The sequence below is a fragment of the Lissotriton helveticus genome, chromosome 5_1 (genome assembly GCF_964261635.1).
Source record: "Lissotriton helveticus chromosome 5_1, aLisHel1.1, whole genome shotgun sequence".
Lineage (NCBI taxonomy): Eukaryota > Metazoa > Chordata > Amphibia > Caudata > Salamandridae > Lissotriton > Lissotriton helveticus.
This window is the reverse complement of record NC_136065.1, coordinates 1,859,938,775-1,859,953,093: the sequence shown is the minus strand read 5'-3', so window position 1 is coordinate 1,859,953,093 and position 14,319 is coordinate 1,859,938,775. Positions and strand designations below refer to the sequence as shown.

The following is a 14,319-nucleotide window of genomic DNA, read 5'->3' as shown; positions in this document are numbered from 1 at the left end:
GCTAACCATTGCAATTGAACCCAACCCACATAATTCCACACCACATACATCCACTCCAAACCAAAACACATGGGTAAAAGACATTGTCATTTACAACGCCTATAGCTCTAACTCTGGCGAATGCGAGACCTATTGGCATTGCAAATACTTGTTTTCTTTGTGCTAACCTCAACATGCCAGATGAATGAGCTCCAATCTCTTCTTTTCCAGCCTCTCTACACCACATTCATATGAGGACCAGAACGTGTTTTCTCCCAAAGTCTCAGACCTCTTTTCTTGCTAATCAAGCACTCTTCAGGTGTTCTTGGCCCCTTCTCATCCCTCGAAAGATGAGGAAAGACTCCATTGTTTGGATCCTAAATGAGCACTCAGTTTTTATATTAATCATACCAAAGACTGTTGGGTGGACGATCAGATATTTGGGAGATTGACTTGGGGACAGAAAGGCAATGTGGTGCAGAAGGGGTATTTGTCCAGATGGGGTAGTCCTATTTATTAAAATGTGCTATGTAATGGCAAGAAACAGCCTCCAGAAGAGGGGAGAACCCATTCCACCAGGGCCAAAGCTGCTACCTCCACATTGACCTGAGGAGTGCCTCTCCTGGATATGCGTCAGGCCGCAACTTGGGCATCAGTGTACATGTTCATAAAGCACTACTGCTTGACAATCTGGTCCAATGGGAAGGCCATTTTGGCCTTTTGGTCCTGCAGGAATCTGCACTACTTGAGGAGATACTGTTTTGGTATCTATTCTAAAGTAAGGAATCTGTGGTTAGAAGTATCCTTCAGATGAACACGTTACTTACCTTTGGTTACGCTCTTTCTAGTGGATACCCGTTCTAACCATGAACTGCATACTGCCCTCCCACTTCCTCGTTCTGATTAGTAGACTCTTTTCCATCTAAAAAGGTTCCAATTTGGGGATCAACAGGTTAGCACAATTGTTTACTTTTGGGCTCTGTGTCCGAAGCCACGCCGAAGCCTCGGACAATGTCCACAAAGAAACTGACATCAGCAGTCCTGGGTGGTTCCTATATGTTCGAGGCATGTGGGCTGCTAAATTCATATCTTTAGCATAGATCGCCGCCTAGTGTTGGGTCCGGATGATTGCACATTGTTGTCCTGGAAGAGTCTTCGAAGTATCACGAGATAGGTGGCTCCTCCCCTGGACTACAGTGCGCATGGGCATCGGCTTCATCCCCAGATTGTTTTTTTCCGCCATTGGGTTCGGATGTGATTTCGACGCCTCCTTGTCGGAATCGAAAATATTACTTCCTTAAGGCCAAAAGGCCTTCGTTCTTCGCGTCGGTATTGTTTGCGAACGGTCCCGAGCATCGTCCGACTCTTCGGGTCGGAATTCTGAGGAGTTTCTTACTCTTCGCATCGAGGCCCTGTGCTCGCAGCAAGACCCCGACGACCTCATCATGGAACGGAGTCCGTTCAAGCGCTGCCCCGTGTGTGGGTCCAAGTACCCACACATCGACGTGCATCCAGTTTGTAATAAATGTCTCTCGCCGGATCACGACGAGGACAACTGCATGGCCTGCTCCAAATTCAGGTCAAAGAAAACACTCAAGCATCGGCGCGCGGCGCGCCTCGAAGCCTTACACGCAGCCCCGGCACCCGACGACATATTCGACGACCCCGCAGAAGAAGGCCTAAGCCATCATCTTCAAATTTCGCCACCATCGACAGAGGTCGAGGCCGATCCAGAGGAATACATCGAAGGACAGTGCCAAGACCTTGAATACATCGATGAGGTAGGGGACGACGAAGAAGTCTATGGGGCCGCGGAAGATAGCTCAGAGGAAGAGCTATGCCCCGAACGTTACTCGACTCAGGCTCAGGTCACGGGATCGCCACTCGGCCTTACCCACGACCCTGCACCGATATCCCCAGCCCCGCCTTCGGGCCCGGCCACGTATACACCGGAGGAGCCGTCGTTGCGCGTATCGAAACTGAAACCGCAACCATTGCAGTCGACAACATCTAAGATGGCCGGCGTCACGCCTAAACCGAAACCTACGGCCTCGACGACACCTACGATGGCCGAAGACCCGTCGAAACCGAAACTAACGGCTTCGTCGACGTCTAAAATGGCCGACGTCCCGTCCAAGATGACAAAGCCTGCTCCGTCTTCGACTCCGTCGCCCTCAGGCCCTCCAAAGTCGAAGAAGGCTGTCGAGTCACCGGCGCCACACACGGTGGCCAAGGACACGTCCTCGAAGAAGGTAGTCCATCACGTCTCGACGGCTGCAGCGTCGACCTCCAAACATACGGTCGAAGCAAAGATCAATAAAGGCCAAGATCCAAAAGCCGGAGCCACTACTCCTCGGCACAAAGATGCCGGATCTGCATCAACGGCGTCGGCGCCTAAGACTGCTACAGGGCAGCGAACCGTTGGAAATTGAGGATTCGTCGGTGCCTACTTCTGCCACGCCGAAGTCCTCCCAAGCGGACGAACATGAAGCATCGGTTACCAAACCCTCGGCTTCATTTACAAAGCAGGTCTCCGACTCCCTCAAACGGATTCAGGAGAAAGCCGTGCCGTCGACGAAGGCTGCGCCGTCGGATCCAAAACCAGTGGAGCCACCTGCCAAACCGTCGACGAAACTTCTCTACACCCTGCCACCGAAGGTGGCACCAAAGGCGTTTGCACCCAAAATGGTGCCGAAGACCTCGGGAACGTCGGAATATTCGACGCCCAGTGCTAATTTGCCTCGACAAACCGCGTCAGAGGACCAATCAGAGCATTATATCGATGCACACACAGGGAATCTGACACTTTACAAGAGAAAGATCACTTCCCAGCCACTGGAGTCTTTTGTATTCCACTAAAAAAGAAAAGGCAATCACAGGACATACCTGCCCTTGTTGAACCTCTTCACCCTCCACCAAGGAGGAGTCCAACACCTTCCCCCAACCAATCAGGGGGTGAGGATGATGACCAAGATGAACAATACAACTTCCCTACTGGCAATGACCCTGATGTACAACAGGACTCATATGACGACGCTGGGGACCAGGGAAGCCATCAGGTGATACAGGACCCACAGGGTTTTGGGGCACGTACATCACCAACAGAGGATTCAGCAGCTTTCAATGCTTTAATAGAGAGGGCAGCTGCAAATCATAATGTAGACATGCATGCTGACCCGGTGGAAGAGGATTTCCTGTTTGACACTTTCTCTGTCTCCGAAAGAACAGTCAAAACACTTCCTATGTTGAAAGGTGTCCTTAAACATGCGCCAGAGATCTTTAAAGAACCTACAAGGGCGAGAGTGGTAAACCCACCTATCGAGAAAAAATACAGGCCAGCACCTGGGGACCCTGCCTATATTCGGGGACAGTTGCCTCTGGATTCGTTGGTGGTCGCAAATGCCCGCAAGAGGGCCAACTCCCAAACAACTGGTGAAGCTCCTCCCCCAGACAAGGAGTCGAAAGTGCTTGAGGCATCCGGCAAGAGGGTGGCTGCGCAGGCTGCTAATGTATGGCGTATTGCTAACACACAAGCACTATTGGCGCGTTATGATAGGGCGCATTACGACACCCTAGAACAGCTCCTTCAACATCTACCTGATGAGTATAAGGAAGCAGCCGAAATGCTCATACAAGAGGGAAAGCTTATATCAAATGCTGCAATAAAGTGTGCACTTGATGTAGCGGACACAGCGGCTAGAGGAATTAACACTAGTGTCATGCTGAGGCGCCAAGCCTGGCTTCGTATATCTGGATTTAAGCCTGACATCCAAACTACAATCCTTAACCAGCCCGTCAATCCTGACAGACTGTTTGGCCCAGATGTAGACACCACACTTGAAAAGATTAAAAAGGACAACGAGACTGCTAAGTCCATGGGGGCACTTCAGTCACAACAGTTCAGGGGCAACACTTTTCGTCGCTCAGGAGCGCGTAGTGTTACCAGAGGACACATGGGACAGCAAACACAATTCACAAAAGGTGGTGCGCAATCCTCGTACCCCAAGCAAGGTAGAGGGGGTTACCGAGGTAACAGTGCCAAAGGCAGGGGCAGAGGGAACAACAACTCCTGTTCCTCTGCTGCAAACAAGCAGTGACTCCCTGTCACTACCCCCCGACCATCCAACACCTGTCGGGGGAAGACTCCAGCAGTTCCTGCCAGTCTGGTCGTCCATCACCACAGACAGGTGGGTGAGAAAACTAATCCAGTATGGTTATTGTTTGGAGTTAACATCCACTCCTCCCAACATTCCCCCAAGACACCGTCCTATGTCGGCAGAGCACTTGCACTTATTGCAGCAGGAAGTGCTAGTAATGCTGCAAAAAGGAGCAATCGAACTCGTGCCAGTGGAGGAGGAAGGAACAGGGGTCTACTCCCTGTACTTCCTCATCCCAAAAAAGGACGGATCCCTCAGACTCATTCTAGACCTCCGCCCTCTCAACATGTATATACTGTCAGAACATTTTCACATGCTGACACTGCAACAGATCCTTCCCCTCCTCCACAAAGGGGACTTCCTGGCAACCTTAGACCTCAAGGATGCTTACTTCCACATCCCACTCCACCCGTCCCACAGAAAATACCTCAGGTTCACCATTCACAACAAGCACTATCAGTTCAAAGTGCTACCCTTCGGAGTGACTACTGCCCCCAGAGTGTTTACAAAGTGTCTGGCGGCAGTGGCGGCGCACCTCAGGAGACCGAACATACATGTCTACCCGTACCTCGACGACTGGCTCGTTCAAGCAAAGTCGGAAAGACAGTGCACCTCACACATGTCCCACACTATTCAACTCCTTCACAGCCTGGGGTTCTCGCTAAACTACCCAAAGTCGCACCTTCAACCAGCCCATGTGCGGCAGTATCTGGGCGCGACAATAAACACCCTGACTGCTATGGCTCAGCCAAACACAGTCAGAATCAACAGCATTCAGTCGCTGATCCAACGGTTCAGACCGCAACACTCCCTGCCAGCGAGAGTGTTCATGCAGTTGATAAGCATGATGGCCTCCTGCATCTTCATAGTCCCGCACGCAAGGTTGCACATGCGCCCCCTCCAAGAATGCTTGGCAAATCAATAAACCCAGGCTCAGGGACAACTGACAGACCTAGTGTTGGTGACCGGTCGGGCATACAACTCTCTGCATTGGTGGAATCCACACAACCTTTGCAAGGGACGACCGTTCCAAGAGCCTGTGCCACAGATTGTCCTAACGACGGACGCATCTCTCCAAGGGTGGGGAGCGCATGTGCTCCACTACACGGTGCAGGGACTGTGGTCGACCCAGCAACAACGATTGCATATCAACTACCTGGAATTGATGGCAATCTTCATGGCGCTCAAGTCCTTCAAAGTACATCTGTGCAACAAGGTCGTGTTGATCCGGACGGACAACATGACAGCCATGTACTACATCCAGAAGCAGGGAGGTACTCACTCGCCACAGCTGTCTCATCTGGCTCAGAGCATGTGGAAGTGGGCCATTCAGAGGAACATCTTCCTCATGGCAGAACACCTCCCGGGCAAGGACAATCAGATGGCGGATCTGCTCAGCAGTGGGGTCATCCAGAGATAGACCTGTTTGCCACAAGGGAAAACGCAAAATGCCAAAGCTTTGCCGCCAGGTTCCCTCACCCGGAATCGCAGGGGAATGCGATATGGATGAACTGGTCAGGCAAATTTGCGTACGCTTTTCCCCCAGCGCCTCTCATTCCGCTGGTGGCAAGAAAGCTAAAGCAACACTCGATGACTCTCATCCTAGTTGCTCCAACATGGGCACGCCAACCATGGTACACCACGTTTCTAGAACTTTCCGTGGTACCGCATCAAAGGCTGCATCTCACACCCAGCCTCTTGACGCAGAACCATGGCGACATTCAGCATCCAGATCCGCAACAGCTCAATCTGGCGATCTGGCTCCTGAGGTCCTAGAGTTTGGCTACCTCAACCTGCCTCCTGAATGCATGGACATCATCAGAGAGGCAAGGAAGCCCACTACCAGAGCTTGCTATGCAGCAAAGTGGAAGCGGTTTGCCATTTACTGTACTGACAACAATATCAACCCGCTAGATGCATCCATTCATAACATCATCTGCTATTTGTTACATCTTTACAAATGCAATCTAGCGTACGCTTCCATTCGGATACATTTATCCGCCATAGCGGCTTATCTCCAGAATAGACAGCACCTCTCTGTTTTCAGGGTGCCTGCCATTAAAGCCTTCCTGGAGGGACTGAAGCGAGTCATTCCTCCAAGAACACCACCAGCTCCAGTGTGGAACCTCAATGTGGTCCTCACTCGGCTGATGGGTCCACCCTTCGAGCCACTGCACTCCTGCGAAATTCAATTTCTATCATGGAAAGTGGCTTTCCTCATTGCTATTACATTGCTCAGGCGTGTTAGTGAGCTGCAGGCACTCACAATCCAAGAGCCTTTCATCCAAATACATTCTAACAGGGTGGTGCTACGCACTAACCCCAAATTCCTTCCTAAGGTGGTGTCACAGTTTCATATCAACCAAACTATTGACCTACCCGCATTCTTCCAAAACCCTCAAACAGTAGCTGAACGAATGCTCCATACACTAGACGTTCGGAGGGCGTTGATGTACTACATTGACAGGACACAACACTTCAGGAAAACACAACAACTTTTTGTTGCCTTCTCAGCACAGCACAAAGGCAACCCCATTTCCAAAGCGGGAATAGCCAGATGGATTGTTAAGTGCATCCAAATCTGTTATCAAAAAGCTAAGCGCACTTTAACAATACCCCCAAGGGCGCACTCCACACGCAAATTGGGGGCGTCCATGGCTTTCCTGGGGAACATTCCTTTAGAGGACATTTGCAGAGCAGCCACATGGTCCACACCACACACATTTACAAAACATTAGTGTGTGGACGTGCATTCCAAGCAGCAAGCAGCTGTAGGACAGGCTGTTCTCAAGACACTTTTTCAAGCTTCTGCAGCTGGCACGGGCAACCGCCCTTAATGGAGGGACTGCTATGTATTCTATGCTAAAGATATGAATTTAGCAGCCCACATGCCTCGAACTGAATATGCTACTTACCAGTATGCATCTGTTCTTGGCATGTAGGGCTGCTAACATTCATATCGCCCTCCCTCCTCCCCGGTGCCCGTAGCGGCTGCAGATACTATCTTGCATTCATCATTAGCATGGACATCCTTTACACTATTTCACTCCATCTCTGCCACAATGGCTAAAAACAATCTGGGGATGGAGCCGATGCCCATGCGCACTGTAGTCCAGGGGAGGAGCCACCTATCTTGTGATACTTCGAAGACTCTTCCAGGACAACAATGTGCAATCCTCCGGACCCAACACTAGGCGGCGATCTATGCTAAAGATATGAATGTTAGCAGCCCTACATGCCAAGAACAGATGCATACTGGTAAGTAGCATATTCAATATGGCTGCTTGTTACCATGACATTATTTTTGGGGACTAATCAATTCAGCAATTTATAAATCCTTCATATTTTGATTACCTTGGGAATGTTGCAGTCCGTAAAATCCTCAAAGTATTGTGATCTTACTTTTTTGTCTCGAAGTCTTAATTCCATTTTATCTTTAACACAGTTCCTCTCTTACAGACTGTCCAAAAACGCAAGGATATGAAATTGATTGTAACATCTGCAACATTAGATGCTGTGAAATTCTCCCAGTATTTTTACGAAGCTCCAATCTTCACAATACCAGGTCGAACATACCCAGTGGAGATCCTCTATACAAAGGAACCTGAGACTGACTACCTGGATGCCAGCTTGATCACAGTCATGCAGATCCATCTAACTGAACCTCCAGGTGAGTAATAAATTGAGAATAATGTATATAGACTGGTTTCTTATTTAGTGATTATTGCTATATTGTTAAATGTGGAAATGTACATTTTATTACGTTCTAAAGTTTCTAATCAGTCAATGCTTGTCTTATTTGCTTTTGGGTCTTGACTACCTGATCATTTTTAGACATCCGGAGTTATGTAATGGATGATTGCATTCCCTTGTGCAACTACGTATAGAAATAATTTTTTTAATCTGTACTAATGTGCAACAACTATGAAGTGAACAGGATTCAGAAATTGGGGTGGAATAAAGAGGGGGGGGGGTGCACACCATTTTATCGCATGCTAGTTCTTATGTGCGTCTGCTTGTATTCGAATGGAGAGAATGGTTGCAAAAGCCAACTTAGAGTGATGACTGCAGTGTATGATTCAATTCCAAAGCTCTTCTTCTATGGGTTTGACCATATTCAGAAAAAAATAGGGATGGGGTACTTCTGTTCACGGAAACTAAAGACAAAAACCCTTGTGTTCCTTGGATTAGTTATTTACTTCATTTAGTAGCATGCTGATCTTTTCCATTATGTTACATTTCACTACTTCAATCACCAGTGTTTTCAGCATTTTAGTATACAGGCCAAGTCTCTTGGCTATCACAAAGGAAAACATATGTCATTAATACATACAGGAAAACAATGAAATGTTGCATATGTTTATCGCTCCTAGTTTTCCATTAGTACCGTGTTTTACTGATATATACAGATAGAAAGCAATTGGTTTTCCTGTATGCATTTATTCTTAAATATGTAAAAATACAGAAAATAGTTTTCCTTTTGGCCCATTCCACACTAACATTATTCACTCATGCTAAGGTCAATAGCTATGCACACCGGCAGGTATGGGAGTTAAATACAGACAAAAATGTTTACTAAAGAAGCTTAAATAACTACAGGAATAAATATGTTTAAGGTGCTCTACAATGCAAATGATTTCAGTTGATTTTATTATTCTGTAAATGGCTAAAACTCCTAGGACATTCAATCATGAGTAAACATTTGTTGATTTAAATAAACCTGGAAACATACCTGTTGCAGCTTGCTTTTTTATACAATAAGCACAAAATAAATATCAAGAAATACAGATAAAATAAGCAAATAATAAATATGTATAAATACAGATGGAAATGCCAAAAAAGAAATACCATAATACCGCAGCCCTACATATATTTAACAATAAATTATTTCATTTTTTTTTTCCTGTAAGATTTTAAAAACGAGAGCTGTATTAATATCTACTGTGTCTTGTTGCAGATATTGAAGCACTTTACAGCGTTTAGTCCATTACAGTGTGTCCCCTTGCTTGGGTGGTTTGTGTCCTTATAGGCACGATATTGTCTCTCCTTTACATATATGGCACCAGAGCACTCCACCTGAGTGGGTATTATGTACCAGACTATTTACCTCGACAAATGTTTGAAGTTGAGATGTAACCATCTTCCCTCTTCTTTTTTCAGCAGCCACCGGATGATTACAGATTTAAAATCATCCCGTACATTACCAGTGCTTAATAAAGTATTAATAATGGGCCTGTCTACGGTGACAGTCATTTTCCTTGTATCTTTCAAAATCATATCAGTACAGATGTCCATAGGAGAACCAGGCAATTTTCTTTTTAATTTAAGCGCCTCATATTCAAGAAAAGCTTGAATCACAAAGCAGTTCTCCATGTTTATAGGAAAATATCTTATTTTCCTACATTGAAAAGTCTTCCCTAATCTTTTGAACTTTTGTTTTGCAAAACTCTACATGAATAACCTACTTAAGTTCTATAAAATGTAAGGTGCAGAGTCTAATGTGTTGGATGGGTTGGTTGAAATGTTCTTACTTTGTACCACCTAGATAGCAGGCCTTATAGTATATTTGAGATGTGTTGGATATGTGAGTAGTCTATTTTAGCTGTTGGATGTTTGTATGACTATTTTGTATGTGCATTGGCAAGTATTGTTGGAAGTGATTTGCTAGTCAGGTACTAGCGATGTATATCTGTGCGGAGTGCCTCTTGAGTTTTCTTTTATTAAATGTGGATTTTATGGGGACAGGGCAAACATTTTTCAGGTTTATTGCTTCAAAATATTGTCATTTTGAAAAAGGAAGTTGTATTAGCCTCATTTATAGATATACATAATAATTGGTTGTCTGCGGTAACAATGCATGCTTTGCATTATTTAAATGATACTGCTTTCACTTGGCTACCACATTTAATATGACAAACATTCACAGTCATGTCACCTGTGGAAGAGAAGAGGGGTTTTTGGTGCTGTTGCCATGACTGATTCGAGATTGTATGTGGTAAATGATGTCCAAACCCTGTTAGGACTTGTCTCTTGAGATGGTCCATGACATTCTTGACTGAATACAGTCACGAGTTGTCCTGAAGCAGCCGTGGAAACCCAGTTGCTTAAATGATAGCCAATTCGAATCAGAAGTTGAAGGCATCAGGAAGATATTAATGAGCTGGTTTATAGGGGCCATAAAACATTCGCAGCCTTTTGAGCAGTAGAAGGGGAGGTAATAATGAGACCCGCCATGGTGCTTTACTGGAGTACTGAAAGCTACCTAATTGAAAAGAACGAACCAAAGCTGGAGGTAGCCGTTATCAAGAGCTGTGATAAGAGGTGGGGCAATCCATTTTAGTCAATGTCCTATATTGGAAGACATAGTGTTGGAGAAATAAGGCAATACTGTTCTCCATAGTGAAGTTGCCTAGTAGCCTCCTCCTTTTCAGTTAACTTACCCAGTCAGCAGATGGGTGGATTGATCTGCTCAACATCATTGTCTTCAATGTTGAATGGTGCTTCAAGGTTGTCTTCGACAGCAAATGCCAGGAGTCAACATTAACTCATGTCTCGATGACGAGTAGTGCTTTAATTTTGACTGTCTAGGGATACCATAATTCATTCCCTCACTTCTCCATATAAAACTGATAACCGGCATCAGTAGGTATACATACTGCCCACCAGAGGAAATGTAGAAAACGTGGGTATGAAAGTAGCTCTTTTTTTTTTTATTAAATCTTTTTAGTAACATTGCTCACAGTTTCACAAAATACATCACAGTGCTCAATATTCTTTAAATTCCCAGCAGAAAGCAGCTCTTTTGAGGCTTGTTGTTTACGTACATTGTTTTAACTAACCAAGTATTTTTCCTGAGGGAGCCCCCACCATGTGAAGTAAAAACTCAGGGAGGTGCTTCTCGCTTAGATTGCACCGCATTTCTTTACCCAAAATGACCTTCACATAGCAAACATTGGATAAAAAAGAAACTTTCCTCACTGGGTCTGTAGTTGAAAATAATTACCCACCTTTTTAGGGTTTTCCTGGTCTTACTGTGTATAAGAAAGATGCTTATTAGTCATGATGAATATGGATCCTTCACAAGTATTCAACAACCTCTGATTCACTCGGAGGCAGAGCAGTCCACGGCCTACTCAGTGGAGGTGGCATGGGCTAGTAAAACTTAAACAAAAAATGGGAAAATAGTTTATTATGCATACACTATATAATACCACACATTACTTTACAAATATGTAGGTGATGGCACGTGACTCTTAGCACCCTTAGTGAACCCTGTACCCTATAACCACAATACCCCCACATATACAAAATACAGTACAATGGGATCTACCATTCTACAGTGACATTAATATCTATGAACTTTCTCCTCACCGGGAAAATTGTGTTTTTCTTCTGGTCGCATACTCCAGACACCAGGAATGGTTTCTTCAGGCCTCTTTGGCCATTAAATTTAGCACTTTTGGGGGAGCATGATCTATACTTGTCTCCCTTCTCACAAAGGACCTATCTGGATATCTGGTACTTCTGCTGGTCCCGGGCCTTCCTCCGCATCATACCCAGGAACCCAAGGCAGATTGTCCTCCCTTCTGCACCCTCCAGGTGCCACTGCCTCCTTTGGCCACTTGCAGAGCACACAGGTCTGCAGAACTCGGGGCACCCCTCCTCTTTCTGGAGGTCCCAGTCCTGCAGGACCAGTCCACAGAAGATCCACGGGAACACTTCAGGGGTCCCCACCGACCCCAACAGGCCCATCCTTCTATCTTACAGAGTGAGTAGAAGGACCAGCAGTACTGGCCCTGGAGAATCAGATCCTAGTCCCTGGGTATGAGCTGAAGACCTAAAGTCCATATCTCTGGAATCCATATCTTCAGTGGTCTGGGCCTTCTAGACATTACTTCAGCAACGCTTCCCCCAGATCTAAACTGTTCTCAAGTCTCTCCTTTGTGCAGGACTTTTTAAGTGGCTGTGGAAAGTCTCAGAAGCTAGGAACTACTGCCGAAACCTAGAGTGATGCATCATCGATCCACTCTTGCCCCAACCCTCCTGCACAGCCATTGTGCGAATTTCAAGGATGTCGCAGTCAAGTGACCTTTTGAAAGACCTTTTTTGAGAGCTGAAACTTTGTCACTGGCTGCCAGCCCCCTTCCCTCCAAATCTTCGAAGGACATCCCCTCCTGTGACTGTCTCCAGAAGTCTGGCTACCTTCCTTTGTGTCTGTCAGCCTAAGCCTACCCAGGCCAAGTGTAGTTTGAAAAGTGATTAGCCTGAGCAGGTATTTCATTGCCCTTCTATCCGAGGAGCAAGCAGAATTTCTGGCTAATGGCCCTATTGTGTGGAGAGGCCTTTGATCCTCCACCTGGCAAGCCAAGTAGTTTTCCTTGCCCAGTATGGTGATTTAACGGCCTCTTTAGGAGCAGAGTCGGAGAAAAGTGATGAATCTTGAAGTACTCTGAGGAGTGCAGATATGTGGAAATTAATATCTGATCTGCATTTGGTATCCTGATTTACTGCAGGCATAGTGTGTCACACTTGTCTCTAGGCCCATCTGTATTTTGGTGCTGATATAACCCATAGTATACAATATAGTAAGCATATACTTCAGTGAGGCATCCCATATGTACATACTCACACTAATAATACCCACTCTTAGGCCATGTAAAGGTCCCTATCGGTCCACAAAGGATTTTTTAAATGTTTTATTTATTTAGAAAGTTTTGTATAGCGTAACCGTGACCCTCGAAGGTATCAGAGCGCTTTACTTGGGGATAACACGATTAGCATTTGGTATGGTCAACAGGCAAACACATGCGGGATACAAACAAATCAACAGTTAAGAATAGGCGAACAGTGATTGGAGTAAAATAAAGCACATCCAAGACAGGATAGACTACATCAAAGTATGCTATCTGAATCAATTCAGTATCATTTAAATGTTGAATTAGGGTAAGAACTTAGTCAGTAGATATGATTTGGCTTCTCTTTTGAAGACGTAGGTGGAGGAGATAAGGCGAAGGTCCGTCGGTAAAGAGTTCCATATCCTGGGAGCGACAGCTGAGAATGCTGTAGCTCCAGTTTTCTTTTTGTGGGTTCGTTGGGGTTTCAGCAACAAGGTGAGCGCACTTCGTGAAGATCTGCTGCTCCCTGATTTTTCTAACTCTGATACTTTCTGCTGTGGACTAAATGTGTGCTGATTCTGGCCTGATTTAGATGATAGTATCACATGTTCTGCCTGCTCCAGCCCAAAGCCGTTTAACATTGCTGTGCAGTAGAAGGCCTTTTCATAAAAGGGGGACGCTGGTGGTTAGCACTCCGAATGCAAATATCAAATCTTATAGAAGTCCATAAATCGGGCAGTCCAAAAAGAAAAAGTTCCATTTGATATTCTCACCCACAGACTATGTAAGGAGACATAGATGATAATCTTTCCTAACCACCACCTACTCATAGTTAAGAGTCCAATGATGTTTGTGGAGAGAAGTAAGCTTACTGAGATTATCTTCAAGTTCAAGTTCAGGAATTTGTATAGCGCACTACTCACCCTGAGGGTCTTTAGGCGCTTGAGGAAATGAACAGTGCATTACTTATCGAAGAGCCAGGTTTTAAGCTGTTTTCTGAAGGAGAGGTGGTTCTGTGTAAGACGGAGGTTGGAGGGGAGAGAGTTCCAAGTCTTGGCCGCTAAGTAGGAGAAGGATCTTCCACCCATGGTGGATCTATGGATGCGTGGAATTGCGGCGAGGGCTTGATAGGATGATCGTAGTTGACGGGTGGGTGTGTAGAAGGATAGTCGTGTGTTGAGGCAATCTGGTCCTAAGTCGTATAGGGCTTTGTGTGCGTGGGTGAGGAGGCGGAATGTGATTCTCTTGTTTACAGGGAGCCAGTGGAGGTTTTTCAGGTGACCGGAAATGTGAGTGTGACGGGGGATGTCCAATAGGAGTCTGGCTGAGGCGTTTTGGATGCGTTGGAGTTTTTTCTGTAGTTTGGCTGTGGTTCCGGCGTAAAGGGTATTTCCATAATCCAGTCGACTAGTGACCAGTGTGTGGGTGACTGTCTTTCTTGTTTCGGCGGGGATCCAAAGGAATATTTTTTTGAGCATGCGTAGGATGTTGAAGCATGAAGATGAGACGGCGTTGACTTGTCTGGTCATCGAGAGGGAGGAGTCTAGGATGAAGCCCAGGTTACGTGC

The 14,319-nt window shown here is 46.0% G+C and overlaps 1 protein-coding gene across 1 annotated transcript in view; it reads left to right on the top strand.

Annotated features, from left to right (window-relative positions):
• DHX8 (DEAH-box helicase 8) overlaps nt 1-14,319 on the top strand; it is a 276,052-nt gene that overhangs the window by 168,170 nt on the left and 93,563 nt on the right. Inside the window, exon 15 of the mRNA XM_078645297.1 lies at nt 7,596-7,806. Coding sequence (XP_078501423.1) covers nt 7,596-7,806 — 211 coding nt within the window. The remainder of the gene's footprint in view (nt 1-7,595; nt 7,807-14,319) is intronic.